General features: G+C 34.2%; 1 protein-coding gene across 5 annotated transcripts in view; it reads left to right on the top strand.

Moving 5' to 3' along the window:
• galnt9 (polypeptide N-acetylgalactosaminyltransferase 9) overlaps positions 1 to 15,908 on the top strand; it is a 196,045-nt gene that overhangs the window by 115,110 nt on the left and 65,027 nt on the right. For all 5 annotated transcript variants that reach the window (XR_015491057.1, XM_087253362.1, XM_087253359.1 and 2 more), the window contains one exon: positions 904 to 1,101. Coding sequence is in view for 4 of the 5 variants with exons in the window: in XM_087253362.1 (XP_087109488.1) it covers positions 904 to 1,101 (198 nt within the window). In the remaining variant the exon portion in view is untranslated. The remainder of the gene's footprint in view (positions 1 to 903; positions 1,102 to 15,908) is intronic.

Here is a 15,908-nt window from a genome sequence, read left to right as displayed (position 1 = left end):
AATGTTTACGTTCGTAATATTCATATTATTTGCTAATTAGAAACCACCTCACATGGAACATTGATTCTGCGTCTCATTTGGGAGTCTGCTACTGTCCACCAGAGGTTGCATTTCAGTTGCGGACACCCACTCTGAGATGCCTCCTGATTGAATGAAAGAAATACGCTGTTTTCCACCAAGACAACCATGGAGAGCTAAAATATTGGCTAAACTGGCTAAAATAATTGGCTAAAATAATTGGGTAAACTGTCATTCCGGCATGAAATGCACATTTTCAAAGCAGAATATCCAACGTTAGCATTGTTTATCAGATAAGCAAGAATGTTCACTTAGCATGTTTAATATTAAATATATAATGTTAAATATCTGCAAACATATTATGGTATTTTTATTCTTTAGAAGAGTCGAAAACTTACATACAGCACCTTTAAGTGTTAAGGCATTTCAAGTATGCATTTAAGGGTTAAAGCAGGGTGGATTCAGATTGACTGTCATTGTCCATAAGCTAAAAAGTGTAATTCTGAAAGGAACATATTGATATTGCATCTATGTGCCATTATTATTGCAGTTGGATTCTGCTGTACTGCTAAAACAACCAAAATGCTTACTCTCTACCAAGTGAACAGACTTTTCTGTGCTATAAAATGTTTCCCAGTTGCAGAATTATGTAGTTCTCCCATCAGCACTGCTTTCAGCCTCTGCTATAGGTGTTTTGAAGAACCATTTTAAGAAAATATTGTAAGAACATTTCACATTGACACCCTAACACATGCTTTTACCTCTGTTGCTCCGTGTAGAAGGAATATAACAAGCACTATTTGTACAGGAAGCAAGAAAGGCTCAATGTGTCTCAACTCCCAATCTCTTCTTTCTTTTTTTGTCTGATCTCTATCACTTATTCAGGGCTGAGCCGATCCTCACCAGAGTGAAAGAAGATCACACTAGGATAATCCTCCCTGCGATAGATAATATCAAGTACAATACCTTTGAGGTGCAGCAATACGCTAATGCGGCTCATGGCTACAACTGGGGCCTGTGGTGCATGTACATCATCCCGCCTCAGGATTGGCTGGACAGAGGAGATGAAACTGCTCCAATCAGGTAAGGGCATCCAGCTCACCACTCCATAATGCATGAGAACATTCTCTGAAATATAAATGACTAGGGATATAAGAGATGAATATTTTACAAGTGATAAGGTGGCGTTAGTTTCCTGGATGTGCAATAAATGTATTCATGTTTTCATTATCATAGAGGATTTGTTGGTGTTTTTCCATAGAGAACATGGAGGGGGAAACATACAAATTTCGGTAAATACTGTAGGGTTGCATGGCGTACTCGTATATATTGGTGTTCTGGTCCCACTTTATATTGTGGCCTTAACTAATATGTACTTACACAGGAACTAATAGTTTTCTACAATGTACTTATTGTGTAAATACATGTATTTACTGTGTAATTATGCTTTGATTAAATACATGTATGTAATTACAATGTAATTATCTTTTGTAAATGCATTTGTAAAATACACTGTTGACCATCCCTTACACCTTAACCCACCCTTATACCTACCCATGCCACCAAACCTGTCCATAACCCAACCTCTATCCCAACTCAAAAGCACGTGTTCTCAAATACATTATAAACACAGTAAGTACATTGTATTTATTTTTTGATGTAAGTACATAGTAGTTAAGGACACTTAATATAAAGTGGGACCGGTGTTCTTTGGTGACTACTGATACATTTGTAACTCTAAAATCAGGGTTTTATTTTGAGGACAAAAGACTTTCCAAATTTAAAGATTTTTCCATTTTACTGCATCAAATTTCACGCATGCACATATTACAGTAAAAACTGTGATATGGTGTTACACAAAACAAAAAATAATTTTGTAATGTGTAACAATAAGTGTTATCCACCAATTAGAAATAAGCCGGTTTATTGATTGGTGTGATACAAATAAGCTAAAAATAAATACTAAGAAAACAGAAGAGATGGTATTTGACCCAAAATGGATAGGTCACCATCTTAAAGTAATCGTACACGACCATCCTATTACTCAGTCAGAGGTCTATAAGTACTTGTGCATTTACATTGACAGTTCTTTTACACGGAAAACACACGTAGAGTCGGTTTGCTCTCGTTTACACCAGAGATTATATTTTGTACAGAGGTTACATCTACATCTTTTTGGAGTTATCAAGAAGCTTATGAAGTTGTTTTTTAAAGCATTTCTTTTTGAAGTATTGTTTAAAGTATTGTTAGATATGGTATCACAGTGTGGTTTGGCAACCTATCTGTACAGTGTAAATCTTAGTTGATGCATCTTTTAAAGACAGGATGGAAAATGATTGTGCATGATGAATATTTTAATCCTCAAGTTTTATATGAGAATTGTGTCCTCAATCAGGTGAAAAGGATTCTGAATGATCCAACTCATTTTGTGTTTCCACATTATGAACTGCTTCCCTCTGGTAGGAGATATACTGTAGAGTCCCTAAGTGTAGGTTAAACCTATAAGAAATTAAAGGATTATAAGAAATCCTTTATACCAGTTTCACTTGGTTTACTTAACACACATTTATCTAAATTAGCATTATAATTATTGTAACTTCTGTATTTTGTATTGTTTTTATTGTTGTGTTTTATGGATTGTCTGCACAATAATTTTATGATGGAAAACATGTATAAGAAATGAAAGTCAGTTTCGGAGTTGAAACGAAACACCAAGTAGCAAAATTAAATAAAAGTAAGATTTAGAGGTGAAATATGGAAAAAGTAGTTTCTTGTAAAATAATACCTCCGATTTATTGTTATCATTAAAACATTTTGTCTTAGTAAAGTCTAGTGTGTTTTTTTTTCGTACCGAAATTCAAAATGCCTAAAAAGATCAAATAATAAATCAAAAAAACACCTAACCAAATGATAAATCAAATGCTCAAACTATCAAATGATAAATTAATATACAGATAATAATAATAAACAAATAATAAACAAAACACATTCTCAAATGAGAAATCAAATGTATTTGATATTTAATGTTCATGAACAACTCAGTATAAGCCTTTAACGATTAAATAATACATCAACTGCTCAAACTATAAATCAAATGAAGACACGTTCTGATTGTCAAACAGTGTTCAATGTACTGAAAAAGAACTACAATAATTGAATAGATCATAAGTGTGATGCTATGATGAATAAGATAAAAAAGAAAACGCAAAATTAAATAAAAGTAAAATTTTAAAGATGAAAAAGGGAAAAAGTAGTTTCTTGTAAAATGATACCTCCATTTTATTGTCATCGTTTCATCATTGTGTGTTAGCAAAGTCTGATATGGTAGGTTTTTCCCAACACAATTCAAATGAAAATTCAAATGTATAAAAAGATCAAGTAATAAGTCAAACTCAAAACAACTATTCAAATGATAAGTCAAATGCTAAAACCATAAAATAATAAATCAAAATGCATTCTCACATGAGAAATCCAATGTATTTGATATTTAATTTTGATGATCAACTATCAAGTATAAACCTGTAACATTTAAATGATAAATCAAATTCTCAAACTATAAATTAAATGCTCAAACTGACATCACAAATGATAAATCAAATGCAAATGAGGAGTGCCAATCAACCAGCCTGGGCGGAGCCTTAGGGCGGGAAGAGTTTGGTGACAACAACTATAGTAGAGCATTTACCTGTAGGTAGTTATTTGGAAAGTTTAATTTATTATTTGATCTTTTAAGGCATTTAAATTTTCATTTTAATTTTGTTAGGAAAAAACTAACATAGTCTAGGACAAATTGTACAAAAAAAAAAAAAAAAAATCAATAGTCTCTCACTTACATCGATCTGTATTTTGTTGTTCATAATGAGAGAATACACTGTATAATATAAACAAAGTTTTTTTTGTTGTTGTTGCTGTTTTCTAAAACGCAGTAAAAACTTGTGGACAAGGAGAGTTTTCATTCTTAAACACGCAAGTGTAAATGGGGCCTTATTGAATGCAGGCTCAAAATAAAATTATTTTCAGGGTAGTAACTTTGAATAAAAATGTGTGATTAGCAAAAAAATCAGAAACAACATTCACAGACTTACAGTAACTGTAATGCCACAAACTGACACTCTGACATTATTTTTCACATTTCACTTCAGCTGTCATTTTTGCTCCATTACCTTGAATTTGTTGGACTTTTCTATTCATTTGAGATATATCCAGCTGCAGACCCACACACGTTTCAGGACACACAATCCAGGCCATACAAACTAGGTAGCGGCGAACCATATACTGTATGAATAATGACGGATCAGTCTTCCTCCATAGTTTTCTTGTTTAACAGCGAATAACTCCTTAGAAGCATTATCACTACCTACTGTATTTCACAAATATAACAATCTAGACTGTCCATGCTACGATAGCCATTCCATTCATTCGACTGTGAACTCAGTTTCCCATTTCAGTCATTATTTAATTATTATATCATACTGATCCTTTCAACATCTGTGCAGTTTTGGTACTCAAATATATAAATAAAAATTATTTGTTAAAACGCTTAGACTTTATTCACATATCCGCATACACATTGAAAACATAATAGACTGGCTAATTGCAAGATTAAGTGTAATAAACTAATTCTGGATCTTACTATAAATTACCATAGTATTTAATGTGGGAAAACATTAGTAAAAAGGTTATTATAAAATTAAGCAAATAAATGCTATTCAATAGCTGGAGAAAAATATTAATATAGTGTTTTACATATATTTCATGTATTTTTATTTCATATTAAGCTGTATAATATACATATTTACTTGCTATTATTTCCTTCAGTATAATGATTCATTATATAATAAAACCTTTACAATTTAGATTGTTTAAAATTTTTCACCAAAATCAGCAAACGAGTGTCTGCTTTATTGACTTTGTCAGATAAATAATGACTGATCATATATGATGACTACTAGAAAACAGTTCAGTCTATTCCTGAGACCCCGCTCATTGACTTGTGTCCTCTGTAGTTGCGTTTTTATGAATTTTCTTTACATTTTTTAAAATACTCTGTCAAGTCCGGTTGTACTGTTCAGAGGATATCCTGGGCTTTCTAGTGATACATAATTTGATCGGCTGGCATGCTAGGAACCACTTCTTACACTGCAATGGCCAACATCAGAAGGAAAGTGGTATGTAAAATAACATTTTTTAATGTTTTTTTTACTATTATTATTACATATATATTTGTTTATTAAAGTGACAGGAACAGCTTTCAAAGCTGTTAACTTGTTAGTGTTTCAAAATATCATCCTTTTTTAAATTCCTATATATATCATTCTTTTTTCACATGATGACGATGCCATCGTCCATTGCGATGTTTCACATTAAACTTTGTACGATGACAAATTGGTCGACATCCCCAAACCCTATTGACCAATCAGATAATCTCTATAAATATTCATTGTTTTATTCACATATTTGAAATATTGAGACATTTTTATTCAATACAATAAAATTCTGCCACATTTTTGGGCTATATGCAAGTAAGATGATTCCAAGCAAGTGTAAATAATATATCAACAACAAATAGAGAGGGCTTCATCTTGAATTTTTGGATGATGAGACTAATTTAATATTCATACCAAGATACCAGAGGCAGTTATCATGCCAAAGCCAAAATTGTAGTCCACTCATATCACGAGCCTCTTCATTGAAATACTCATTTTATGCTTAAAACCAAGTTGCTGAAATGAGCTTTGTTACAGCTCAGTCCTAAACCCCCGAGAGCAATGGATATACCCTGCCAAAGAGAGTGGACTTTTTCATTTCGTATGAAATCTGGTCAAGGTCACTATTGTGTGAGAGTAGCAGGACAGCCGAAATCCCATTCATTATTCATGTCTCTGACTGATAGCTATTTGGAGAGAGAAACTAGGCCTGTAGCCCAATATTACTGGAGCTGATCCCCATGATGCCTCATATTGGTTACTGAAAAGTTCTTTTTTGCAGTAATATCCAATAGCCTAAGAGATTTAGTGTGCAGAGTCATAGTTATAGGTGTGTATAGTTATTTATACACTTTAGATGAGAATAGCTTTCTGCATAGCACATAGAATCAACAATTTAAACGTTTCTTATATTATAGTTTAGACACTTGTGATGCAATTAAAATGATCACAGATGGTCAGCAGTTTGCAATCATTTATTTTTATAAAAATAATGTCCACTCTATACAAGCATGTGATCTGCAAGTCAACAGCAAATTTTGTTCACATCCCAAAAAGGCGTGAAAACACTTTCACAGACTTGTTGTTCCCTGGTGGAATGACCTAGGAAGAAAGAAGAAAGAAGAATTGATTTGACCTTGTAATACTTACACACTCCACTCTTACATATTATATTATTGCTCTTTTGCTGATTTTCCTTAAGTTAAGTTGATAGCTAAGACTATATAGAGCAGGGGTCACCAATCCTGGTCCTGTTGGGCCGGTGTCCCTGCAGGGTTTAGCTCCATCTTGGCTCAACACACCTGCCTGGATGTTTCAAGTATACCTAGTAAGACCTTGATTAGCTTGTTCAGGTGTGTTTGATTAGGGTTGGAGCTAAAATCTGCAGGACACCGGCCCTCCAGGAACAAGTTTGGTGACCACTGATACAGAGTATATTTAAACTGTGTGTTTTTACTGCTTTGATGTTAATCTAGGGTTAAAGGAATAGCATTTAAGGTGTGCCAATTTACAATGTGATGGTAGAAGCAAAATGCATAGAGCCCCGTTTACACTAATATGTTTTAATTGTAAAACAGCGTTTTAGAATGAAAACGATCTGCGTCCACACTGGCTTTTCTCATCTTAAGACGTGACCACACACACTCTGGCATGCAATGCAGCCACGCCTGTTCATCATACATGACTGACACTCAGTATTTCAGAAACCCATATTCTGGAATTTTTGCACACAATCAACATAATGATCATAATGATAATGATGAAAAAGAGCAAAAAATCCTATATGGTGTAATTCTTAAAAGTAAAAATGCCCTGTTGATGCCTGAGGTAAAAGAAGAACAGTCCCTGCTAAGAGAAAAAAAAAAAGTAGGAACTAAAGTCGTCCACTACAAATGCCGTTAAAACTAAAAAACATCAAATTTTAATCAGTATATTTTAAATATGGGCGGAGCAGTGGGTAGCGCTGTTGCCTTACAGCAAGAAGATCGCTGGTTCAAGCCCCGGCTGGGTCAGTTGGCATTTCTGTTTGGAGTTTGCATGTTCTTCCTGCGTTGGTGTGGGTTTCCTCCGGGTGCTCCAGTTTCTCCCACAAGTTTAAAAACATGTGCTATAGGTGAATTAGGTAAGCTAAATTGTCTGTAGTGTATGTATTTGAGTGATGGGGAGTGTATGGGTGTTTCCAAGTGATGGGTTGCAGCTGGAAGGGCTTCCTCTGCATAAAACATATGCTGGATAAGTAGGCGGTTCATTCCGCTGTGGCGACCCCTGATTAATAAAGGGACTAAGCCTAAAAGAAAATGAATGAATTTTGAGTATACTGAAGCCAATAATATTTTGAATCCAGTTTATTTAAATGGTTTCTATTGTATTTTGGGACATTTCAAGAACATTTGTTTCTTAAGTACAGAACCTTTAACAGTTAATATTAATTCCGACTAAAATCATTAAAACCATTCCAAAACCATCAAAACTACTGTCATGTTGTTTTCTTCAGCAGGGGTAGACTTGTTCATGCTGATAGAAATTCAACAGTAACTCAAATAGCCGCTTGTTACAACTGAGATATGGAGAGTAGCAAATCTGAACACACAACATGGCAATCCTTGAAGCAGATGAGCTACAGCAGCAGAAGGAAACACTGGTGCCAATTCTGTCCATAAAGGATAGTAATCTGAGGCTAAAATTAGGCCAAGCAAAATTTGAAAATAGAATACTGGCAAAAAAAGTCTGAATAGCCTAGCATGTCGCAAAACTCAAATCATCTCAGACTTACTCATCAGACCTCATTCCAGTAGATTTGCATCACAGATTTACAGCTGGCAAATCTGCTGCAAGTTTGTGATGCTGTTATCTGAATATGAACCAACAGATTTATAGGATGTTTCCAGCACATTGTTGAATCTATTTAAGCATGTTTGTTGAATCTATATCTTTAAGAATTACTGCAGTTCTGAAGGAGAAAGAGTTTGCAACCCAGTGCAAGCAAGGTGTACCTAATAAAAAGGCCAGCGAGTGTATAAATGATGTATTAAAACATGTTTTAAAGCCACTGTTCTGCATTTTGTACACATGACAGATGCTTTTAGAGTGCATTTGAGGTATACATTTTTTATGTGTGCTCCATGGGAGTTAAAACCAGTTCTTTGGTGTTTCTAGTGCCACTTTTCACCAGATTAGCTACAGTATTTGGATCTTGAATAGTGCAACCTTTTAATCTGTATTGCACTATAATTAAAATCTCCAGATATACTCTTTCTGTACATCACACTAAAATGTATATATTCAATTAAAGTTTATTTGTGTAGTTATTTATACAATGATAATTGTTTCAAAAAGTGTACTTTACTGCATCACAATCAAATTTGGAAAAGTTAAGGTTATTAGGTACCATAACTTTATTAGTTTCTAATTAATTATTATTAGTTATTATCAGAAATTATTATTACTAATTAATTATTTATTAGTTACACCTGTATGCAGATGATACAATAATATATACAGCTGCACACTCCTTAAACCAAGCTGTACAGTATTTACAGAACGCTTTTCAAATACTACAGTGTAGGGTTGCACGATTTACCAGTACTATGGTGGTATCGCGATGCTATGGCTCCAAAATACTGGTGGTGCCACTGTAGTTTGTAAACAGTCATAGCATCATTAATGGATTATCTACAATAGTTAATGTTGCATGTGGAAAAGTCACTAAAATGCTCACACATTTGTGCAACAATAGACCATTTTTTTAATAGTTAGTGGAGCCCTTTAAGGTTGCAAAACCGTGTAGAATTTATGCTGTTTATGGTAGCCTATTGCACATTTTCTAATGCTTCAGTTCGAATGCACATCTGAATTGGTTAATTTCTGTTCCTGTTAATATGATTTAGTAGCTACAACAACCGCAACAATCTCTTTAAAAGAACGGCTCATGAAGTGATATTTTGAATTATTTTGATCGTTGCCTGATAAGACTGAAAAAAATACATGAAAAACGCAAAATAGCAACAGGAAACATTGAAACAAATTTTGACCACTTCATATAGACTAATTTTGTTGGAAAAATGCTCTTTTTGTAACAAATTTCATCCGATATCGTTTGTATCTTTATTTTAATGCATTTCTTTGTTGGTCAGTTATCTACAAAACAAACAAAAAATGTATATATTTTTAGGTGAAGTGATGTGCAAATAATACTTTTTGTATTTACAACCAGAAGCCCTATGTTTTGAGATATTAAAGAGCAGGTTGGATTGTAGCGAGACAAAAGGTTGGTTAAATACACAGGAGCTAGATTATTTGAAGCTTTATAGGTAAGAAGCAATATTTTAAAATCAATACGAAACTTAATAGGTAGCCAGTGTAAGGAGGATAAAGTTGATCTGTAAGGAGGATTTTTATGAGCTGATCTTTTTTTTTTTTTTTTTTTTTTTAATGAATGGTAATTTTGTAATTTTGTGGTATTATTTTGTGTGATTTTTGTGTGAAACCTTGTTCTTGCTGGAATACAGTACTGTCTCAATGTGATCTCCTGGTTAAATAAAGGAAATAATAATAATAATATTAATAATCGTAGTAGTAGTAGTACTACTACTACTGCTACTACTACTACTACTACTAATAATAATAATAATAATAATAGTAATAATAATAATAATAATAATAATTATTATTATTATTATAATAATTATTATTATTATTATTTTTTTGTATTATAATGTTAACTAATTAACTAGTAACTAATAGTTTTTTAAAGTTTTATAAGTTAACCTGCAGCTCTATAGAAAATAGGTGATGTCTATGTGTACATGTTCAATGAAGTGTATTAGATGTATGTATTATATGACCTGAGGTACCAATACAAGTTTAAAGTTTGAGCAAAAACTCATTACAGACAAAGGTAGCATTCATTGTCCATGAAGCCCTTTCCTGACTTGATCGTATTGACAGTTTAAAATGGCCGCCTCCAGGCCTGCGGTGTGTCAATGAGCTGTGCTATTGGAAATCATTCCAGCTCCACTTCTCTCAAACTCTCACTGTATCCACTGCAGCTCAGCTTGCCTGTGGCTCTTTAGCAAAGAGCATCCCAATACTCATAGCACACGGCAACAGGCTTTATTTAAATCATTCATGTTTACAGTTAAATGAAGGACAGTCTAGTTCAAATGTCTGTAAATAAGCAATTAGTCACACTAAGAGGATAAACACTGTAATTGCATGTGATACATTTTTCTAGAAAGACCATAGTCTGTGAATATAAAATGCTTCTAAAACATACTGGATTTTATTATATTTTTGAATTTATAAAAAGTACAGATTCTAAAATACGCTAAATAAAATTTAAAAAAAATTGCCAGCCTTTTTGTTTTAGTGCAAAATCTATTAATAATTATTTTAATCTCACTTACATATTTATGAAAGGTTTCTGTTTACTGCTCGTGTTTGCAGTGCTGAGCTTTGTAACCTCTCACAGATATGTTTGTTGAGTGTAAGAACCAATTGCAGGCATTTAGAGGAATTGTTCAGCCAAAAATGCTAATTCTGTCATCGTTTACTCACCTATTTGAGTTTTTTCTTCCTCTGCTAAACATAAGGTAATATATTTCAAGAATGTTTGTTGCTGGCACCCATTGACTTCGATTTTTTTGTATCCTGCTATGGAAGTCAATGGGTGCCAGCTAGGCCTGTCATGATATCTATTTTTTATCGTACGATATATTGCACCAAATTATTGCAATAAACAACATTATTGTGTTAATTAGTTACTAACAGTTGTTAGCTAACAATTTTTTCTAGTTGATCATTTGGGAAAAGTGGCAGAAGGTAGATTTTTCCGATAAATCATCTGTTGAACCGCATCCCAATCATCACACATACTTTAGAAGACCTATTGTTCAGCAGGATGGCAGCCCATTTCATACTTCAGCCTCCACATCAAACATTTTGAAAGCAAAGGATGTCGGGGTTCTACAGGATTGGCCAGCCCAGTCACAGGAATTACACATTATTGAGCATTTCTTGGGTAAGATGAAGGTGGAGGCATTGAAGATGAATCCAAAGAATCTTGATGAAATCTGGGAGTCCTGCAAGAGGGCTTTCTTTGCCATTCCAGATGACTTTATCAATAAGTTATTAGAGTCATTGCAGATATGTATGGATGCAGTCGTCTAAGCTTATGGGAATCATACACAATAATAATTATTTCCACTGCACCATGACTTTATATTCTATACTGTACATTATTTCTGTTAAGTGAAAAGAGTTTTGTCTAAGCAAAGTCATACCTTATTGTCCTAAATAATTAAAAATCAAGGCGTGATCATGTTTTATTTTAGTCAAATAAGCTTAGAGGCCTTTGCCTTTCATATAAGCCACTTCTGAAAACAAATGATCAACTAGAAGTCAAGTTATTATTTGTTCCTAAAACTTGGATAGACTTTTGTCAGGTAGTGTATACTGCAAAATGTCTATAAAGTACATACTTTAACCAAAAGGCACTTACATTTCAGTTTATAAATTTTACTGTGCATGGCTGCAAAGAAGAATAAGAAAGAATAAATAAGCACAACCAGTACTGTCAAAATCCTACAACACACTGACACAATCTGGTCCTGTAATGAAAACATTTCAAACTGTCTGCTCTTTTCAAAAGTATCTGTAGAGTAATTGTGCATTCTGAGGAAAACACACACAATTAAATCAATATTTGTTATAACTGAAACATTTTCCTCAAGACAGCACTGTTGGCACAAATGCATGGACTCTTAGAAATGACTTTTTTATTCTTTGTGATCTAAATAATGGATCACAGTAGAAATGTTGGTACATCTAGAATTCATTAGTCTTTGAAAGAGGCCCACCTGTGGTTCGCCAACAAACAATTCACTTTCAACCCACCCGCAAAGCAACGAAGCAAAAACGACATCCAATGACAAACTCGTCTTGAGTTTCTGAAACACAACAGATCTTTTGTCTGTGGAGATTTGACTGCCTTATAGAGACTCAAAATCATCTTGCCCCTTGCTGTGTTTGTAACAAACCTCAGATCTGGCCCAAAAGTTTGAAAACAAAAGCAAACCAGAGTGTAAAGCAAACTTGCAGAGAAAACTTTTACCTCTGTGTTTCTTTTCTGTGTGACCTCAACACATCCAGGAAAATAAATAGAAATGTTTTATTTAGCTGCTCACCTCCTTATGCTGGTTTCTCTACAGCTTATACAAAAACATCAAACAGAATATATTTTTGGTTGTTGTCCAACAGTATTTTTGTTTGTTTCTTTATATATTTCACATATGATGTTTACCAGAGCAAGGGATTTTTCACAGTATTTCTTATTATATATATATATATATATATATATATATATATATATATATATATATATATATATATATATATATATATATATATATATATATATATATTCTAGAGACTCTTATTTGGTTTATTTCGGCTTGAATAAAAGCAATTTTAAATGTAAAATCAGACAAAAAGGGCTCAGGGGTAGCTTAAATAATGTGTCGGTCCTCTTTGGGTAAGGGATTTCTCAGAATAAACAGCAAAAGTCTGTCCAAGGCACTCGAAAAATATAGAAAATACTAAAAAGTCTTTACTGGTATGACTAGGGACAGCATGGTGGCACAGTGGTCATCACAATCGCCTCACAGCATGAAGGTCTCTAGTTTGAGCCTCGGTTGGGTCAGTTAGCGTTTCTGTGTGGAGTTTGCCTGTTCTCCCCATGTACGTGTGGGTTTCCTCTGGGTTGTTATGGAGTTGCAAAGATGAGTCACACACAATGTCTTTACAAAGTTCATGCACAATTACACATATAGGCACACACACACAACTTTGCAATGTTTTTGCATTGCAAATGTGACAGCATACACATTAATATCCACTGTTGTATGGATATCCAATATGCTAATGTACAAAATACACCTGATTTAATGGGATTGAAGCGTCTTCTTCTAAAATTGTATTGACATGCGGCTGTGGTGATAAAGACAGTAAAATTGCTGTAATTTATTACAAACATGCACTGATTTAAAAATATTTTAAGCTTGTAAAACTCATTCTTGATCTCATGTGATGATAATCAATTTCAAACTATTTAAAACTCTTTAAAGTATTTAGAAATGTGTTGAAAATTATTAGACTTCTTTCCATTGAACAGAAATAGGGGAAAAATATAAGGGGTATATGGGTCACAGTATACTGGCTTGGGGTAGATATAGACCATTTCAATTTAGTCTTGTCATTGGCCCATGAACATTTTCCTGCTTGTTATCAAACTGTTTTTATAACTGTAACAAGAGGCAATTCAATCACAACTTAACATTATTTATCAATATGTGGCTCTTTTTGGATTCTCGGGAGCTATAGAAATTAAAAATGTACAACAGGAAATATTCTCGGGAGCTATAGAAATTAAAAATGTAAAACAGGAAATACGTTGGGACCATTGCTTTTGTTTACATTCCTCAAAATGGTCAATAATTACACATCTCTAACAATGAGAAAATTGAAATGGGCCTAAGGCTAGATTCACACTAAAAGTGAGGTGAATTACTTGAACTTGGAAAATGCAATTGAGGCGTAACAGAGATAGAATGATCACTTGATTATGACTAAATGCCCAGGCAGTGGCATTTCATTTGATTTTTTAATTTGATATATACTGCATTGGTTTAATAAGTTAAATTGTTCTTTGATGTCTACATTTTAGGTTTATGGCTTTGGTAAGTTAAAAAAAAATCTCCAGAAACGGTTGTTACGTCCCGAGCAGTCTAGGGTTGGTGGGAACAATAACAAGAGTGTAAATAAATAAATAAATTAAACTTAAATACTAAATTTAGGGTTATCCCCTTCTCCTGTCCCAACTCACAATGATCACAACGTTCATCAAGAAGTAACAAGGTTTATTATTTTCTTAGACAACCAAGATATTAGAAGCATCTCTTCGGAGGGGAATCCAGGCCAAAATAATAAACAAGAGACAGCTTTCTTGCGGGGAAATATTTCTGACTTACCTGCTCAAATAAAAAGTACCCCAAAAAAAATTACAACAAACTTCCCTTTCTCCCTCGCTGCCACAAACCAGGAGAAAACGTTTTCATACTAAATGGCGATTCCCAACCTACCGCTTCTATTTATAACCAAAATAATATATATATTTAATAAGTGAAAAGCAAACAGGCTCAGATCTAATGGCGAGCCATTTAGAAAAATATTAAATTGTCAGTTAAAGAAATCAATCAATCACACCAGTAAGTCAACCAACAGTCTGGAGCAGGAGATAGGAGACGCTCTGTACAACAGCAGCAGCAACGACGACGACAGAGATTTGCGACCTGCACCAAGCAGAAAGATCCGTCCTTTGTTCCTCTCCTCCAGCTTATATATGCTCCCACTCGCAACACAGCTGGACCGCAATCAAACGCAGCTCTTGAGTGAGAGAGAGAGAGAGACCTGCGCATGCTCCACAGCGTGCAACACAACATCAGCTCCAAATGCATAAACAAAAAACAAATCTGTATATGTATATATATATATATATATATATATATATATATATATATATATATATATATATATATATATATATATATATAAAATTGAAGAAATAATTAATTAATTCTATAACGTAACACAGGTTTATAAGCTCATTTATTACTCCATGAAATACTCCTAGAATCAGAAGGAGGAAAATTGTCAGTATTGTATCAATAGAAAACAATTAGGCTATCAAACGCATGCCGGATGCTTGCATTTTAATGATCTCAGTGCTTTTTTATGAACTCATAGCTGCATATGAGTCATGTTCTCTTGATTACAAGCTTCTCAGATCCGGATGAATGACCTAAAGTAAGCATGCATGCAAATGCAGAGGGCATGGCCCATGAGTCTCATCACAGTTTGTTTTGTCCTCTGTTTGGCCCATTGCCCGTTCGTTCTGCTGTGGCAGCTTTTGATAAGGAAGGAATTTTAAAAACCTGTTACCAAATACAGGGAATACTGCTGTAAAAAAATAAAAAAATAAAATACACCTAAATTGTTTAAAGTGTCATTGCACTTTTTCTAGATCAAAATTTAAATTTCTTTAAATATCTTTAAAGAGCCCATATTATACATGAAATAGGGTCATATCTTGGTTGTAAGGGTCTCCAACAACAGTCTAATATGTATGCAAGGTCAAAAAACACTTTCATGGTCTTATAATCTGCATTTATTTTTACCTAATTATCCCAGCGACTCCTGTATGAATCGTTCAGTGATTCATTTGTTCCCAAACCCCTCCTTAGCGCGGAGCTAATCTGCGCTGATTGGACCGATGACAGTCTGTCGCGATTGGTCGACTGCCTTCAGTCAGAGAGTGAAATGGCCAACAGCTAATCAGCAATTTAAAAAGTAATCACAGTTCATACACGCTAGATAGTGTAGGCGTGGATTTTAGCTGCCACACACACACAAACACACACACACACCTCCGGACGAGAACGCTCCCGCTTCCGCCCGCACCCGCCAGGTTTTAGCCTTAGAACCCGCCCCGTATTCTGCCCTCTCGCTCTCTCTCTCTCTCTCTCTCATACGCGCGCGTGCGAACTAACACACAAGCACCAAGCAGACACATCTTTCTCTTTCTCAGGCAGCCCGCTCCCGTCCCAAATCAAACCCGTTACCGACCGC

This window comes from Danio rerio, chromosome 5 (assembly GCF_052040795.2).
Source record: "Danio rerio strain M-AB ecotype USA chromosome 5, GRCz13ab, whole genome shotgun sequence".
Lineage (NCBI taxonomy): Eukaryota > Metazoa > Chordata > Actinopteri > Cypriniformes > Danionidae > Danio > Danio rerio.
The sequence above is the reverse complement of the archived record's forward strand: the minus strand, read 5'-3'. Positions and strand labels throughout refer to the sequence as shown.